The 18,946-nt window shown below is 43.8% G+C and overlaps 1 protein-coding gene across 1 annotated transcript in view; it reads right to left on the bottom strand.

Annotated features, from left to right (window-relative positions):
• LOC120997846 (schwannomin-interacting protein 1) overlaps window positions 1–18,946 on the bottom strand; it is a 513,059-nt gene that overhangs the window by 471,004 nt on the left and 23,109 nt on the right. The window contains exon 2 of the mRNA XM_040428158.1: window positions 670–820. Within this exon, the coding sequence (XP_040284092.1) occupies window positions 670–820 (151 nt within the window). The remainder of the gene's footprint in view (window positions 1–669; window positions 821–18,946) is intronic.

Here is an 18,946-nt window from a genome sequence, read left to right as displayed (position 1 = left end):
AAAAATGCAAGATCAAATTTGTCTGTGTAGGAGCCTTAAAGGTGTCACATCGAACATGCTGTCATATCTGCAGGCACTATGCTTTACAGCAAAGGAACGGAGCAGATTTATATGTAGTTGTCTGGGAAGATATTTTGTATGACTTATATTTTTTTATATCTCCTTTTTTTTCCAGAAAACAATATTTTTCGTTTACTACTCTTTAAGCAGCTACAAAATGGAAAAAAAAAACTGTTCTGACATGGATTAGGGAAGATTTATTCATGCTTTTGTCGCCAATCCTATTAAACAACCCTTTTTCAAATATTTTGTCTCAATGTACACTGCAGGGAAAATTCATTATTTGTAGCCCGCCAAGTAATACTAGCATTGTTTAGCAGTGTGCATCAAGATGGAGAATATAGTGCACACTACACTGCTTTACCAAGTAGATATTCCTGATGGTACGTTACCATTTTTTATTTTTTTTAATCTTTATGTTTCTATAAACATAAAATTCAGAGAAGCATAGGAAAAGCATAAACAGCATATTGATACTTATGATTGGAGGCCCTCTGGTGGTAACTTTACATATCACAGAATATGTATAATAAGTATAATGGAATTTACACATACAGGGGAGACCATAATGCGGCTATAACCATCAATAAAATGTTTATCTGTACTTACAGGAGTGCTGCCATCTGAAAATGTATTCATGCTGATAGAGCTGCTCATTTTGTCTGAGGACATAGAGGATGGGGATGGGCTGCGCTTTTCCATACAGTTTGTATTCAGGGAATCCTGACGCTGAAGGTAATCTCTCCATGCCCTTTGTATGCTAAATAGAATAAAAGTGTTAATGATAATAATAATCATAATAATATTAATATACATAAGCATTAAATTACCTGCCAACATGTAAAACTCAAATAATTGTCCAATTTTCAGCAAATGTGTAAGCAAAGGCACATTTGCTTACATTTATAGATTCTTAACACTTCTGTACCTCTTGTAAAAAATAAAAACTTCACAGTGCTCAGTGCTAATATCAAATACTTTTGCCAAGCCTTTCCCTTCAAAGCTAATACATTTGTGCTGCAGACCTTTCTTTCCTAATTGACTAATAGAAAGTTTTCATTGTCTGCCATGTTCTAGACACAGTGGAGCTGCAGCCCAGTCATGGTCACTACCTCTACTAACCTGCTGGGTCATATTACATTTTTCACTCCTCTCCCTTCCCAGTCAGTACACTGCTGTGGTCATACCCCTTTCACCCTGCAGAGAAGAGAGACAGCTTGCTTGGATCAGAGCTGATACAGGCACACAGATGGCTTGTACGTCCCTGTTTATGCTGGGAGTTGTAGTTTTGCAACAGCTGGAGGGCCGCAGGTTGAGCATGCCTGGGGTAAGATGTTTAAGGTGTTTTTGCTATATCTTTTCTAATCACTCTATGCCCAAACAGCTGGCATCAAGATGCATGAAGTAAAGGACATCATTAATTGAAGCCCTAGACTGAATTAATAGAGCCACCCAGTGAATAAAGCTAATAAACAACATGTATCCTTCAACTTTTAAAGCACATCTGTCAGCAGATTTGTACCTATGAAACTGGCTGACCTGTTACATATGCGCTTGGCAGCTGAAGACATCTGTGTTGGTCCTATCTTCATATGTGCCCGCTTGCTGAGAAAATTAATTTCATATATGCAAATGAGCCTCTAGGAACAACAGAGTGTTACCGTTACTCCTAGATGCTCAGCTCTCTCTGCAACTGCCACACCCTCTGCATTTTGACTGACAGGGCCAGGTAGTGCAAAGTCATGTGTGACCCCGGCCTCAAAGTTGTTTTCTTCCTCTGCTTGTGGAGTCCAATAAAAAAAAAAAAGTGAGTTTAATTTATTAAACCTGTCTAACAGAAAAACCAACCTTGTTACTATAGCAACCAGTCACAGCATGGCTCGGTGTTCCAGAACATTTTACGAAATTGGCTGCTGTGGACGACAAGGCCATTTTTCTTTCTCTAAGAGTTTTGATACATGTCTGCAAATGCTTTTAAAGGCTTCCAGGGTGTTTTTATCTTCACATGTACCATTCAAGGGATGGCTTTGGATACATCCCGGGTATATGGATGTCAGAGGAGCGTTCATTACTTGAGACGCCATCTATGAGCCAGAATGTTCTGCCAATGCCATCTATTTATAACATGTAGTGCCCTTCTTCTGTATGACTTCAATGTATGTTCCCTGATCATGGGAGTTGTAGCTCCAACCTGAAAGGAGGTTATCTCTGATGAGGTAACTTCATTATCTGCTTTCTGACATCTGTCAGGATATCTGCCGGACTACAATGGTAAATCACTGTAGTCTATGGGATAAGTTATTAGCACTTATCCAAGAGATTATCAGCAGGATGGTGGGCCTAGGTTCTAATCTGGCCATGGACAACATCTGCATGGAGTCTGTATGTTCTCTTCTTGTTTGTGTGGGTTTCTTCTGGTTACTACGGTTTCCTCCACATACTGATAGGGAACCTAAGCTCCATTGGGGACAGCAAGTGAAGATAATGTATGTGCTTTAGATGCACTGTAAGTAAAATAAATCAGATGATTGCATGTTCAAGTCCCCTAGTGGGACTAAATATAAAAATTCAAATCACCCGATTTCCTCATAGAAAAACTATATAAATGTTGTATAGCTGTAATCGTACTGACCAAGAGAATGAAGTTAACATGTCATTTTTACAGCATAGAGAACACTCTGAAAACAAAACCCATAAAACTATGGTGGCATTTTTTTTTGTCCCAATTTCACCATACTTATATTTTTTTTGTACAGCTTCCCACTGTATCATATGCAATATTAAATGGTGCCATTAGAAAGTGAATGCTATGTGAACAGAAAAATAAAAAAGTTATGGCTCCTGGAAGGCAGGAGTAAAAAAAATAAAAAATTGCTATGTCATGAAGGGGTTATGGTAATTGCTGTTTTAGTACGAGTAAATCAAGGTTAATGGGATAAACATTTTCCTTATAGAGCAAAATAAGTATTTTATATGTACAGTTAGGTCCATATATATTTGGACAGAGACAACATTTTTCTAATTTTTGTTTTGTACATTACCACAATGGATTTTGAACAAAACAATTCAGATGCAGTTGAAGTTCAGACTTTCAGCTTTAATTCAGTGGGTTAAACAAAATGATTGCATAAAAATATGAGGAACTAAGGGTACTTTCACAGTAGCATTATTTTTTTCCAGTATTGAAATCCGGTAAAGGGTCTCAATACCGGAAAAAAAAACGCATCAGTTTTGTCCTAATGCATTCTGAATGGAAAGCAATCCGTTCAGTATGCATCAGGATGTCTTCCGCTTGCTGCGGTATTTTTTCCGGCCAAAATCCCAGAACAATACCGCACTTGCCGGATGGGGCATTCATTTACATAGAGATGTATTCATGCAGGATCCGGTACCAAGGCAATTGTCTATGCTGTGAAGATACAAGATGTGCAGCACCTGAAACTACAGATACTGGAAGCCTGTGCTAGCATTTCTCCTGCGGTGTTGCTATCAGTGGGAGAAGAGGGTTGCATTGACAATCCAACACAATGGGCAGCACATTGAACACATTTTATAAGTGATCAGAAACTTGTAAATAACTCATGAAAGAATAAAGTTACGTTAAAACCAAGCACACCATTGTTTTTCTTGTGAAATTCCCAATAAGTTTGATGTGTCACATGACCCTCTTCCTATTGAAAAAACAAAAGTTGGATTCAAAATGGCCGACTTCAAAATGTCCGCCATGGTCACCACCCATCTTGAAAAGTTTCCCCCCTCACATATACTAATGTGCCACAAACAGGAAGTTAATATCACCAACCATTCCCATTGTATTAAGGTGTATCCATATAAATGGCCCACCCTGTATAACTATAACTTGAATATGTTTTAGTAAACAGGTAAAAAAAATAATAATGTGTCAGTGTCCAAATATATATGGACCTTGAAAGTGTATTGATCATTTTATTTAACCCTTCAGACCTAACTGTATATACAAAGATAAAGCCACCACTACAAAAATAATAGTATACCTTTTCATTTACTTGTAAGGTACTGTGTTAAAGATTTCCCTAGTTTATAATTACTAATTGATTGACCTACTGTGTCTCATCTGTATTATATAGCTAATTTGAATTACAGCTGTTTAAAACGGTTGTCTGACCCCCATAGCAATTGTACATTTCCCCCCGAAATTGTGTAGCATAGAAAAAAATAACAATTTACCTATTCATTGGTACTGTGTTCCAGCCCTGAGGGTTTCATCCATTCTGCTTCCTCTGCCTTGGGGACTGGATGTGTGATGTCCACCACTGCAGCCATTCACTAGCGTCAGAGGTCACATGCAGCATGGGGTCACATCACTGCTGAAGCCAGTGAATGGCTGCAGCACTGCACATGAAGACAGATATTACATCACACAAAAATGTTGTAGTAAATCTTATGGGTTCAGTTTTGTGTCCAGTGGCATTGTTTTTAAGACATCTCTCTGAGCTTGACTGAAAACCGGTCAATATATAAACACTAAATGTTGTCATCCGTTGTGCCTGGTATAATAAGTGTTTAATCGCAGTATTATTTCTATGCTGCATTCATAACAGTGTGAAGTGCATTACTTCATTCTAGATTAGGTATGTACTGTATGTTTATAATATTTCTTAAGGTATACATATTGCTACAATGTATTGTATCTTCTGTTGAGTGCAGTAAATCTTCCCAGTGTTCACCAGAGGGCAGCCTTTGACTAGAATAATAGACTAGAAATAGAAATTGTAAGGTAGCAATCCTATAATCATACAGTATTTAATATGTTTTAGGGTATAAAGTCATATTTTTTTTAACTGTAGAGTGACAGGATGAATGGGTATATAGAAAGGACCCCACAGGGAAAACTGGAATGAGATCCCACTTAATTATGCCCAGTTCTAGAAAAGACAGGTTCTAGAACAAGTCTATGATTAAATTTGATTAGGAAGGGATGCAAATGGAATCTAGGTAAGCTCATCCTCTAGAACCTCCAAATGTAAGGCAGCTATCCAAAAAGTCGATGTTTGACCCTTTATATAGGCCTTAAGACATGACTTGAATAATAAATAAGCCAGCACATCATCTGCAGCCAGCTGTTTCAGGGTGATTGCCCCTCATCAGTGCAGAGCAGAGAGTACTGGCTTAACTGGATGAGAGGCCTAAGTCAGGATTTGGGAGAGATAGTAAACCTCTAAAATTGATTATTCTCATATAGTTAAGTGATGCATATCGCAAGCATATGCCATCACTTTTTGATTGGTGAGAGATCACAGCATGAAAAGTTTTCCCTGCACAGCAGAGCTTCCAAAATCAACTGTTCAGGCGACTGCATGATGGCCCCATTTACTTGAATAGAGCTGTGCTGCACAGCAGCTCTCCAACCACCCATTGTTCAGGGAACTGTAGTACAGCTCCATTTAGTGAGGGGGTGCAGCACTAAATTAATGCTGTGGCCCCTACATTCTTCCAACCTACTTCATGAGTTGGCATATCGCTATTTTTTTTTTCTGTGGCATCTTATATTACACAATCGAGTCACATTATTATGACCACTTCCTACTCTCGATAACAGCAGCACATAGCTCATGAAGGAAGTCACATGTCCAGAGCTGGCTTGGTGGGTATATGAGGTGTGCAATAAGCTGTCTGCACACATCAGTGTTGCAAAAAGAGATGATTATTTGCTTTCGGGGCGAAGGTGGCAGTATTTCGGAAACTGCTCCATTTAAGAACTGTTTGCGTGTTGCTGTGGGGAAAGTGTATTGTGAGTCGACAAATTGCACCATTTCGAATAAGCAATGTGCTGTACCGATTCTTGAAGCATTGGACATTAGTGTCTCATCACTTTGGACACAGTTCACAGTATTATTGGTGGGATTCTCCGGATTTCCAATACCACCATCACTATTGGAACACAACGTGTGACTAGTCATCTACATTTGTTGTCAATTGGGACATTGGTTGGACTATTTGTGACATCACCATACCTGCAATAGGGTTCACGCCAGTATATATGATTTGGCACACGGCTGTATGCACTATCATATGTGACCATACCCACAGCAGTGTTCACGTCAGCGCTTGCACGTATTCGCCATCAGTGGTATATGTGAGTTTATAGGTTGCTATATTGCAAGATTACATGTTTTATGTATTTTTTAGGGGTTTGTTTTTAGAATATTAAATAGCATTTACTCAATCATCCAGTGTTGCCCGTGTGTGTGTGCCCCCTCATTTTGTACACAATGTGGGAACTGTGGAGCACCACGTGCCAAGGTGCGCGAGGGTGGACCGACATGATATAGTCGAGCAGCTCACCACCAAAACACACCAGGGGGCTACCAGACGTGTGTCTAAAACAACAGTTCAGCTAACCCTACTGCATATGGGATTTGAAGCACATGGATGCTCACTGCGCTTCTGCCAACAAAGTTTCATGGGCTGAAATGTCTTCAATTTTTGTGGCAGTATCGGAATTGGACGTCAACTGATTGGCAAAGGTTGCTTCTCCAGTGAGTCATATTCTCTGCTTCATCAAACGGATGGATGGTGTGTCAGGTGAGAAACATCAGAGAACAAACACCCTGCAACCATTGCTGGAAGAACATAAGCTGGTAGTGGCAGCATTGTGGTCTGGAGAATGTTTTGGTGGTGTCCTCTGGGCACACTCATCCATGTGGAAGGCAGTGTCAACTGATTTGGGCATTAATCCATCCGTGCAGATCACATACACCCATGCATGCTCACTGTCTTCCCTGGGACAGATGGGATCTTCCAGAAAGACAATGCAATGTCACATGACTAGAAATGTCCGACATTGGTTGGAGGAGCATGACCAAGACATCCAACTACTACCCTGGCTGCCTAATTCCTCAGACTTGGACCCTATTGAGCATCTATAAGACCACTTCGATCGTCACATACTCTCCAGCATCTGTGGGATGCACTGCAGTCAGCATGGCTCCAGATACTTGTGAGAACCTACCAGGACCTCTTTATTGAGTCATTCTCAGCCTGTCTTGCTGTTGTCCATGCTGCACATGGCTGTTACTCTGGATATTAGCTGGTGGTCATAATAATATGACTCGGCTGTGAATATATATGCATGTTTCTTGTCTCTTTTACCAACTCCCAATATAGTTTTACAGTCATTTCTCCAACTGTCTCCCCTTCTCCTGTAGTCTCAGGCTTTCACCTTTACCCTCTCATCTGCAGTTTGCCATCATCCTGTCCTTCACCTTCAGCACTGCTCCCTAAGCTGCTGGTGTTTTTAGCAGCATCTGTGTCTGATTGATATATGTTTGGTTCATACAAATAGCAGGATACTCCATCAAGCACAGATGACAGTATATTTTGAGAAAATTGGCACGTGTAGAAAAATATATTACCTTGCTTTAGTAATAAGTGACTTATATCTCTGTAATACTTAGTAATAAGTGACATAACCTTTAAAAAAAGGTAATTGTTAAATGCAATTGTAATGTGTCATTAAAGTATATTATTATCATCAGTGTTGTGAATATTTTATTGTTTAAAAAGATTCAAACAGTCGTTAACCCACTGCTGCGCTGCTTCAAACTATTGGTCTTATTAATCTTATGATCACCTATACACGGAGTATACACGGCGTACTAAATCGTCCGTGTATACCACTGTTGGGCGATTAAATAGTAACTCGCCCGTACTTGAATAAATGGATATTACAAAAAAAAATATGGTTATATCACCAGCGCTTACTTGGGATCACTAATCCCTTTCCTCTATATAATCCTAATTGCTCCATTTGATACTTGTTCCACGGTTCTATAAACAATTAATATCTATTTATTATAGTTGAAGAACATACAAGTATGAATAAAAGTCAGCTGTTCCAAAATGATCAAGAATGTATCACTATAGTCACTTGCCTTGTATTCATTTGTATCAGTCCTGTATATTTCTCTATATCAGGAGCTGCGATGCTCAAACCAGTTCACTTTAATCTTCGGCTTCAGCGCGTGGCGACGCCCTGGCCGTACCAGAGTGACGTCACACCAGCACTTCAGCAAGACGGTTTGACTTCAGAGACACGAGCAAACGCCGCCAGCCAGGGCATCGCTAAGTTTATTCATATTTGTATGTTGTTCAACTATAACAAATAGAGATTAATTGTTTATAGAACTGTGGAACAAGTATCAAATAGAGCAATTAGGATTATGTAGAGGAAAGGGATTAGTGATCACAAGTAAGTGCGGGTGATATAACCATTTTATTAAATTTTTTATAAAAAAGGTTCCTTCCTTAAGAAAAACAGAGAGTTATCCTATATGGGATATCCTTCTGTTAGCCAGACTGGAGAGACTGGAGAGCTGTTGAGTGCGTGTGGCTCCCACTCTCACAGGCCGAGTCTAATCATGTATTACATTACAGTAATTCAAGTAATTCATTTGATTGATCACCATAGGCCTTCACTTTAGTAATGGAACCCCCCCCCCCCCCCCCCAATTTACCCCTTTTGTATAGCAGGATCAGCAAAGATCAGATGATTGCTGTCCCAGGATTCATTTTAAGAACCCTTTAGTATGTATTAACTATTTTCAGATACAATATAATACAATATGTTGATTGGTTTCCAAAAGAGCAAAAGGTTCTTTGGAACTCAAGGTCCTCAAGAGCTAGAAGAAGGGGCAGCAGATTAGATCTTCAATTGACAGGTTTCTCAGCAGTAGAACTATGAGTCATAATGGTATGGGTGCAGGGGCATAGCTAAAAGCTCATGGCCCAGGTGCAAGAGTTCAGCTTGGGCCCCCCTCCCCTCAGTGCTTTGTAGCCAGGGGCAGGGAAGCACATAGCCTTCGTGCTGCCTGAGGCAAAAATTGAAACGGCACCGCCTCATTCCAAATTCTTGACCTAACCCCCTCCCTCCAGCCAGAGGTGTAACTTGACCAGCACGCACTTTCCATAATACTGCTGTCTTCTTATGCAGTACAAGGGTCTTTGGACCCGGTAGCGACTACTACCTCTGCACCCCCTATAGCTACGCCTCTGTATGGGCGTGGTTCTGCATAGTTGTATGGGTGTTATAATTTGACACATAAAAGCACAGTAATATACTGACCTGCTGTGAGTCATATTTTATGAGTTTTTGTGGGGTGGAAAAAAATGATGATTTTCAGGATTTCTGCATGAATTATAATGCAAGGAAAAACTTAAATAAGCAGAAACATAGATTCAAATATAGCCCTAGTCTTGTTAATTTGACTGCATGTACATGTTTAATTTATTTTCAGCAGAGTACTATAAACCAGGAAACACAATTATGTAAATGAGGACAATTTCTCGCTATTGGCTGAACGCTAAAATAGATAAGAGCTTAACAAAACAACTCATTTATGGCCATCTTCACTTTAGAACAGAGCTATCTCCAGGAATTGATTTGAGAACTTGATTCACTACTGGGGAACTCAATATCAATATGTGAAATAAACAAGGAAGAAACTTCTAAATATCTTCAATGATTAAAACTTTCCAAATTTTATTCTATCTGAAGAAAGCTGTTAAATTGAAAGGTTTAGGAACCCCTATGGGAATTTTAGTAAGTTGTAGCTAAAAAAAATAGGACAGGTCATACTTTTTTGACGGACTGAAACTACGGATCACGGACGCGGATGACAAACGGTGCTTTAGCCGCGTTTTCAACGGACCGATTGAAAGTCAATGGGTCCGCAGAAAATCACGGAAAATGGAACAACGGACACGGAACACAACAACGGTCGTGTGCATGAGGCCTAACGAAGAAAAATTCTGTCACACTGTTCAAGGGGCCATAATATACTGTTTAGAAGAAGGCTGATGAGTAGAGTTGAGCGGACATCTGGATGTTCGGGTTCGGCAGGCTCGGCCGAACTTGAAAAAAAAAGACCCAAACTTGACCCCGAACCCCATTGAAGTCAATGGGGACCCGAACTTTTGGGCACTAAAATGGCTCTAAAATAGTCCTGGAAAGGGCTAGAGGGCTGCAAAAGGCATCACAATGTGCTTAAGAGCATGACAACTGTTCTGCAAACAAATGTGGATAGGGAAATGACTTAAAATAACATAAAATACAGAAAAATTTTAAATAACAATCTGGATCTAGGAGTAGGAGGTTGAGGAGGCGGTGGATGGGTGGATGTGGCGGTGTAGGTTGACATGGCGGTGTAGGTGGAAGCAGCGGTGAAGGAGGAATAGGTAGCCAACACTGATTTGTGTTATTTTTTATTTTTAAATTGGGGTATCCCCCAAAATATTGGGACATATAACAAAATAAAACTAAGAATAACTGCACTTGAGTACAAGAATGGATGGTTGAGGCTGGTATAAATGTCTATTCTGCAGAAGGTACAGACAAGTCCTGTGGGATCCATGCCTGGTTCATTTTAATAAACGTAAGCTTGTCCACGTTGGCTGCGGCCTGTGATAATGCTCTCTGCCATGCTAAACACACGTTCACACTATACACTGGCTGCAGGGCAGGTCAGCACCTCCAAGGCTGACAAAGCTTTTCCACATTTGGGCCATGCTAACCCTGCCTTCTTAGGTGCTGGTGGTGCCCCAGCTGCGTTGGAAACCTCTTCCTCCTCCTCTGCCTTCGCCTTGTGCTTCCACTGTGCCCCCGCTGTCAAGTGGGAATGCTATCATCAGCGTGCACTTGTAGTCGCGCATCTTTCGATCAGTAACAGATGTTTTCACTAAATTTAGTTCCCTGTCAGCAATGCAGAGCAGGGGTTCATTCACGGCAAAAGGGGGTTCATGTCACCCATCAATAGAACAGAGGATTTTGAGAGATTTAGGCCCCTGTCAGCAATGCAGAGCAGGGGTTAATTCACAGCAAAAGGGGGTTCATGTCACCCAGCAATAGAACAGAGGATTTTGAGAGATTTAGGCCCCTGTCACCCAGGCACAGCAGGGGTTCATTCACGGCAAAAGGGGGTTCATGTCACCCAGCAATACAACAGAGGATTTGGAGAGATTTAGGCCCCTGTCAGCAATGCAGAGCAGGGGTTCATTCACGGCAAAAGGGGGTTCATGTCACCCAGCAATGCAACAGAGGATTTTGAGAGATTTAGGCCCCTGTCACCCAGGCACAGCAGGGGTTTGTATACGCCAAAAATGGTAAAATGTCACCCGACAATTGAAAATAAGAATTTTTTCAATTTATGGCACTAAAATTGGCACTTTTTAAAATTAAAATAGCTCTAAAATAGTCCTTGAAAAGGCTAGAGGGATGTAAAAGGCAGTAAAATGTGCTTAAGAGCATGGCAACTGCTCTGCAAACAAATGTGGATAGGGAAATAACTTAAAATGAAATAAAATAACTAAAAATTACAAATTATTAACCTGCAACTCAGAGAAGGAGGTGGATATGGAGTTGGAGGTTGAGGAGGCGGTGAATGTGGTGTTGTAGGTGGAGGCAGCAATGGAGGAGGAACAGGTAGCCAACAATGTTTTTTTTATTTTTTTTTATTGGGTAGGTAGCCCCCCAAATATTGGGCCAAATAAAAAAAGAATCATTGCACTTGACTTGAGTACAAGAATGTATGTTTGATGGTGGTATAAATGTCTATTCTGCACAAGGTACAGACAAGTCTTGTGGGATCCAAGCCTGGTTCATTTTAATGAACGTGAGCTTGTCCACGTTGGCTGTGGACAGGCGTCTGCGTCTGTCTGTAATGACGCCTCCTGCCGTGCTAAATACACGTTCAGAGAGTACACTGGCTGCAGGGCAGGCCAGCACCTCCAAGGCATACAGGGCAAGCTCTGGCCATGTGGACAATATGGAGACCCAGAAGTTGAATGGGGCAGAACCATCAGTCAGTATGTGTAGTCGTGTGCACAGGTACTGTTCCACCATGTTGTTCAAATGCTGCCTCCTGCTAACACACTCAGCAGTTGGGGCCAGTTGTTGCGGCGAGGTGACAAAGCTTTTCCACATGTCGGCCATGCTAACCCTGCCTTCTGAGGTGCTGGCTCTGAGACACAGCTGCGTTGGCGACTTCTTCCTCCTCCCCTGCCTTCGCCTTGTGCTTCCACTTGTCCCCCGGCGTCAGTCGGGAATGCTCTCAGGAGCGCGTCTACCAGCGTGTGCCTGTATTCGTGCATCTTCCAATCACGCTCCAGTGAGGGAATTAAGGACGGCACATTGTCTTTGTAACTGGGATCCAGCAGGGTGGCCACCCAGTAGTCAGCACACGTTAAAATGTGGGCAACTCTGCTGTCGTTGCGCAGGCACTGCAGCATGTGGTCGCTCATGTGTGCCAGGCTGCCCAGAGGTAAGGACAAGCTGTCCTCTGTGGGAGGTGTATCGTCTGCGTCCTCCGTATCCCCCTAGCCACGCACCATTGATGGGCCCGAGCTGCGTTGGATGCCACCCCGCTGTGAACATGCTTCATCCCCATCCTCGTCATCCTCCTCCTCCTTGTCCTCCAGTAGTGGGCCCTGGCTGGCCAAATTTGTACCTGGCCTCTGCTGTTGCAAAAATCCTCATTCTGAGCCACTTCTAAAAGACTGGCCTGAAAATGTTAGAGATGACCCCTCTTCCTCCTCCTCGTCCTGGGCCACATCCTCTTCCATTATCGCCCTAAGTGTTTTCTCAAGGAGACATAGAAGTGGTATTGTAACGCTGATAACGGCGTCATCGCCACTGGCCATGTTGGTGGAGTACTCGAAACAGCCCAACAGGGCACACAGGTCTCGCATGGAGGCCCAGTCATTGGTGGTGAAGTGGTGCTGTTCCGCAGTGCGACTCACCCGTGCGTGCTGCAGCTGAAACTCCACTATGGCCTGCTGCTGCTCGCACAGTCTCTCCAGCATGTGCAAGGTGGAGTTCCACCTGGTGGGCACGTCGCATATGAGGTGGTGAGCGGGAAGGTCGAAGTTACGCTGCAGCGCTGACAGGCGAGCAGCAGCAGGGTGAGAACGCCGAAAGCGCGCACAGATGGCCCGCACTTTATGCAGCAGCTCAGACATGTCGGGGTAGTTGTGAATTAATTTCTGCACCACCAAATTCAGCACATGCGCCAGGCAAGGGATGTGCGTCAAACCGGCTAGTCCCAGAGCTGCAACGAGATTTCGCCCATTATCGCACACCACCAAGGCCGGGCTTGAGGCCCACTGGCAGCAACCACTCGTCGGTCTGTTGTTCTATACCCCGCCACAACTCCTGCGCGGTGTGGGGCCTGTCCCCCAAACACATCAGTTTCAGAACGGCCTGCTGACGTTTACCCCTGGCTGTGCTGAAGTTGGTGGTGAAGGTCTGTCGCTGACCGGAATGAGGAGGTGGAAGAAGAGAAGGAGGACGCCGAGTAGGAAGAGGAGGCAACAGGAGGCAAAGAATAATGCCCTGCGATCCTTGGCGGTGTAAGGACGTGCGCCAAACAGCTGGGGCCCAGCCGCCACCTGGGGCCCAGCCGCCACTACATTTACCCAGTGTGCAGTTAGGGAGATATAGCGTCCCTGGCCGTGCTTACTGGTCCACGTATCTGTGGTTAGGTGGACCTTGCCACAGATGGCGTTGCACAGTGCACACTTGATTTTATCCGATACTTGGTTGTGCAGGGAGGGCACGGCTCTCCTAGAAAAGTAGTGGCGGCTGGGAACGACGTACTGTGGGACAGCAAGCAACATGAGCTGTTTGAAGCTGTCCGTCTCCACCAGCCTGAATGACAGCATTTCAAAGGCCAGCAGTTTAGAAATGGCCAGCAGTTTAGAGGGTGGCTAGGTGGGAATTTACACTTTCTCTCAAAGGTTTGCGATATGGAGAGCTGAACGCTTCCGTGTGACATGGTGTAAATGCTTGGTGACGGAGGTGGTGTTGTTGGTGGCACATCCTCTGTTTGCTGGACGGCAGGTGCCAACGTTTCTCCAGAGGCGGAGGAAGAGGCCGAGGCAGCAGCAAAAGAGGGAGCAGGAGGGGCCTGAGCCCTTTCTTGGTTTTGAAGGTGCTTACTCCACTGCAGCCCATGTCTCGCATGTAGATGCCTGGTCATGCAGGTTGTGCTAAGGTTCAGAACGTTAATGCCTCGCTTCAGGCTCTGATGGCACAGCGTGCAAACCACTCGGGTCTTGTCGTCAGCACATTGTGTGAAGAAGTGCCATGCCAGGGAACTCCTTGAAGCTGCCTTTGGTGTGCTCGGTCCCTGGTGGCGGTGGCCAGTAGCAGGCGAACTGTTTTGGCGACGGCTGCTCTGCTTTTGCACCCTGCTCCCGCTTTTGCTACGCTGTTGGCTCGGTCTCACCACTGCCTCTTCCTCCGAACTGTGAAAGTCAGTGGCACGACCTTCATTCCATGTGGGGTCTAGGACCTCATCGTCCCCTGCATCGTCTTCCACCCAGTCTTCCTCCCTGACCTCCTTTTCGGTCTGGACACTGCAGAAAGACGCAGAAGTTGGCACCTGTGTTTCGTCATCATCAGAGACGTGCTGAGGTGGTATTCCCATGTCCTCATCAGGAAACATAAGTGGTTGTGTGTCAGTGCATTCTATGTCTTGCACCCCTGGGGAAGGGCTAGGTGGATGCCCTTGGGAAACCCTGCCAGCAGAGTCTTCAAACATCATAAGAGACTGCTGCATGACTTGAGGCTCAGACAGGTTCCCCGATATGCACGGGGGTGATGTGACAGACTGATGGGCATGGGTTTCAGGCGCCACCTGTGTGCTTTCTGCAGAAGACTGGGTGGGAAATAATGTGAACGTGCTGGATCCACTGTCGGCCACCCAATTGACTAGCGCCTGTACTTGCTCAGGCCTTACCATCCTTAGAACGGCATTAGGCCCGACCAAATATCGCTGTAGATTCTGGCGGCTACTGGGACCTGAGGTAGGTAGTAGGTTCAGTAGGACATGTAGCTGTGGCAGAACGGCCACGTCCTCTCCCTGCATCAGAGGCTCCACCAACACCACCACCACGACCATGACCGCGTCCCTTATTAGATGTTTGCCTCATAGTTAGCGTTCACAAAGCAAAGTAAAAAGTGGTTAAGTATGCTAAAAATAATTAACCGCCAATATAAACCCTGATGTAGGGTATTTTTTTTTTTTTAACTCTATATGACAGCGGTATATGTGGCCTAAATGTGACAGTGACTTATGCACATGTAAACACAGATGTGCAGTATGTAACCAAAAAGCTGTATTTCTGTCCTAAATGTGACAGTCACTTATGCTTGTCTAATCCCAGATGTGCAGTATATTAGAGGGTTTTTTCACCCCAGTATGCCTAAGCTGTATTTCTGGACTTGCAGATAGCCTATGCTGGTGCACTATCGTTCCATAAAATGGCTGCCGATCAGGTATTGATATTGATGAAATGAAGAAAAAAAGTTCGTTTTCAGCAGTAGTTGGCTCAGGGCAGGCTTAAAAAAATTGTGCACTGCACCCACAAAACACTTTTTCTGTAGATCGCTGAGTACATAAACCAGTTCTTGATAAGATCGCTCCCTGATCTCTCCCTCACAGCAGCTACAGCCTCTCCCTACACTAATCCGAGCAGAGTGACGGGCGGCGCTAAGTGACTCCAGGTTAAATAGAGGCTGGGTCACATGCTGCAGTTGGCCAATCACAGCCATGCCAATAGCAGGCATGGCTGTGATGGCCTTTTGGGGCAAGTAGTATGACGCTTGTTGATTGGCTGATTTGCAGCCTTTCAAAAAGCGCCATAAAAATCGCCGAACACCGAAACCAAACTTTTACGTAAATGTTCAGGTTCGGGTCCGGGTGCCGAAAACCCTAAAGTTCGGTACGAACCCGAACTTTACAGTTCGGGTTCGCTCAACTCTACTGATGAGTAGTGACCTTCCTGGCTGTCATTCATTAGGGAGCCTGTTTATTTAATAATGAATTCCATAGATACGTATTTCCACTGTTGTAGATGACAATAAAATAAAGTAGACCAATTTATACAGTTTTGGATTCCATTTTATGTTTCCATATCCACCAGATATCATTGCCAATAAGAATATGCCATTGCTATTAAAACCATGGATGTGGCCAGGGGCGTAGCTAAAGGCTCACGGGCCCTGGTGCAAGAGTTCAGCTTGGGCCCCCCTTCCATCAGTGCTTTCTGGCCAGGGGCAGGGAAGCACATAACCTTTGTGCTGCCTAAGGAAAAAATGTATACGACCCCCCCCCCCCCCCATGCCAAATTCTTAACCTAAACCCCTTCCCTCCAGCCAGAGGTGTAACTTGACCAGCATGTACTTTCTATAATACAGGTCGTCTTATGCGACACAAGGGTCTTTGGGCCCCCTCAGCTACTGCTACCTCTGCACCATCTATAGCTGCGCCCCTTGATGTGGCTAGCAGGGTAGCGGACATACCAGTGCACCCAGAGCCGAGCAATCATAGTGTTCCTCTTCCATTCAGAAAGGAGTTAATGATATTTATGGTTGGTGGCGAGGGTAGAACGTGGTGTAGATATCACTGTGATGCCAAAGAAATTAGGAAAGACACAGGGGACAAAATGAAGACCAAAATGCTGAGCTCAATGGCTAGAGATTGAGGACCCATCCTATTTTGCCATATGGCTCCATGCTTACTTATTACACACATAAAATATAACGTGACTCTTTAAACCTGCTGCACCCTACTGTACCCCAATTCTGCTGTGATTGTAAGCTCAAGGAGCCAGGGTTAAAGAGGACCTGTATCCATTACTGATATGTTAGTTTTAGCAACTATTTGAATCCCCCTTGTAATAACAATTCTGGAGCATTTATTCTTATGACTGTTGTGCCATTCCTTTATTATTTCTTGTAGAAGTTATGAATGAATTGCCAGCGGTTTGCAGTAAAACATTAGCTGGGTGTTACCAGTTGGGGTCTTGTCCCTGCAGAGTCTGACATTATCCAATTAGTGCTGCTAGTGTCAGACTGTGCAGGAGCAGTCACCCATCTGGACCTACATTGAAAACTGCTGGAAATTCATTCATAAACTGCCTGTATGAAAATTAAATGAATGATATATCATAGCTAGAAATGAGCAAATCAAATCCTATGAAGTGGAATACTATCTGAATGTCAGGATAAATTCGATTCACTGCAAAGTCGAATTTCCTCATGCATCATGCTAGCGAATCGATTTAACCTGAAATGGTGTAAAAAAACAAAAAAACCATACTTACCTCATCCATTTGCTCACGAAGGGTCGGCCTCCACCATCTTGATTAAAGATCTCGGCTGAAATTCCATGCGTGTGTAATGACCGGCGTCACGCAAAGGGAGGGAAATGGGAAGGCCCTGTCCAAGGGAGAGGGAAAGGTGGTGACCCCTGACTCACCTTGCGACTGGCACCTGACTGCCCTGACGTCCCTAGACGGGTTCCTCACCCGTACGCCAATCACGTGCCTAAACCCTGGCTTTCTCTAGGATGAGCCCTGAGTAGTGAACGGGGCGGTGGGATCACTAGTCCGCACCACTGACACTAAGAGGAAAACACCAAGGAGAGGACAGACAATACAGACAAACATATAAACCCAGGTGGGCGACAACAACAGACCACCAAGGCCCAACAGGGATCCGGAGGGTAATGTTCTGGAACAACAACCAGGGAACACAACTACACAGCTCCAGTGGGTCAGTATAGAAGTCCAGGCAGGAAGCTCTATATCTGGCAACCAGAGAAGTGGGAGATGGGAATATAAGGGGGTAGGGATTGCTGGACAAGAAACAGCTGAGGAGGAGAAGCTACGGATCCCTGAGTGAGCCAAAAGGGTTGCAAGGCAAACCCAGAAAGCTACCATTACGAAACAGCACTGTCTTTGTACATCAAGCGCGCAGCCACCCGCTGCGACTTCCTGACCCCGGGTATAACGGAGTCAGGCGTGGCTCTTGACACCCTCGTGACAGCGTGGTGACGTATGACGTCATCGTGAGCCCATCGTCGGCCCATCGTGAGCAAATGGAGGCAGTATATGATTTAATTAAAATTTTTATGTTCATTTTACACTGTATTATTACACTCAGATGCCACGATCATGTATGAACGCGACATCTGAGGGGTACAATGACGGGGGGCGGCGCTATTGCTGCTCCCTGTCATTGCACCTGCTACTTACAAAAAAAGTCACAAAGAGATTTTTATTTTTATTTAGCGAAGCAGCCAAATCAAATTTTCAAAAACTTTGTTCATCTCTAATCAGAGCTTCATAAGAATAGATGCTCCAGAATTGTTATTACATGGGGAATGCAAGTAGTTGCTAAAACAGACATGTCAGGAGAGGCGACAGGTCCTCTTTTAGTTGTCTACAAGGTCTGTCATTTTCTTTTTATTTATATTCCCTAATCATCATCAATAACCACAAAGTGAAAACAGTTTGTGTAAAATTCTACATCTTCACTGCAATTACTGTATCCTTTTCTTGTTTAAGCTAAAAAAAAAAAAACACTAGAGGCAGGTGCAGACTGCATCAAAAAGACATATCTGTCTAGCTCAGGATAGGATCTCGATTTTCTCTAAAATCAATAAAGCTATAACAACACTAGCTGGTAATTCCTTCAGAGAATGGACTCTTCGGGAAGCAAAGGGAGTCTGAACCTCAGCCAGAATGGCTTGTCTGATACTGAAGCTGTCGCACTTGAAGATTTCATTTTCATCATGAAGAAGTAAATTTGTCCCACATCAACATTGTGCCCATGGGGAGCAGACTACAGTTAACCTTGTCCTTTGCTGAGAGATTAGAAACACACAGAAGCTATATCAATATTCCATGCACTGACATCATTATGAAATAATAAAGCCGATAGCATCTGAGATACTTTTTTCTATATTTTATTTTTGTACTGTAAACCTCAGCCTAATCCATCTATGTGAATGACCACCACTGTGCGGGGCAGTAATACAATTCTCATAAAAAATTATTTTGTGGA

The sequence above is a fragment of the Bufo bufo genome, chromosome 4 (genome assembly GCF_905171765.1).
Source record: "Bufo bufo chromosome 4, aBufBuf1.1, whole genome shotgun sequence".
NCBI lineage: Eukaryota > Metazoa > Chordata > Amphibia > Anura > Bufonidae > Bufo > Bufo bufo.
Note: the sequence above shows the minus strand (reverse complement) of the source record. Positions and strands in the feature narration are given on the sequence as shown.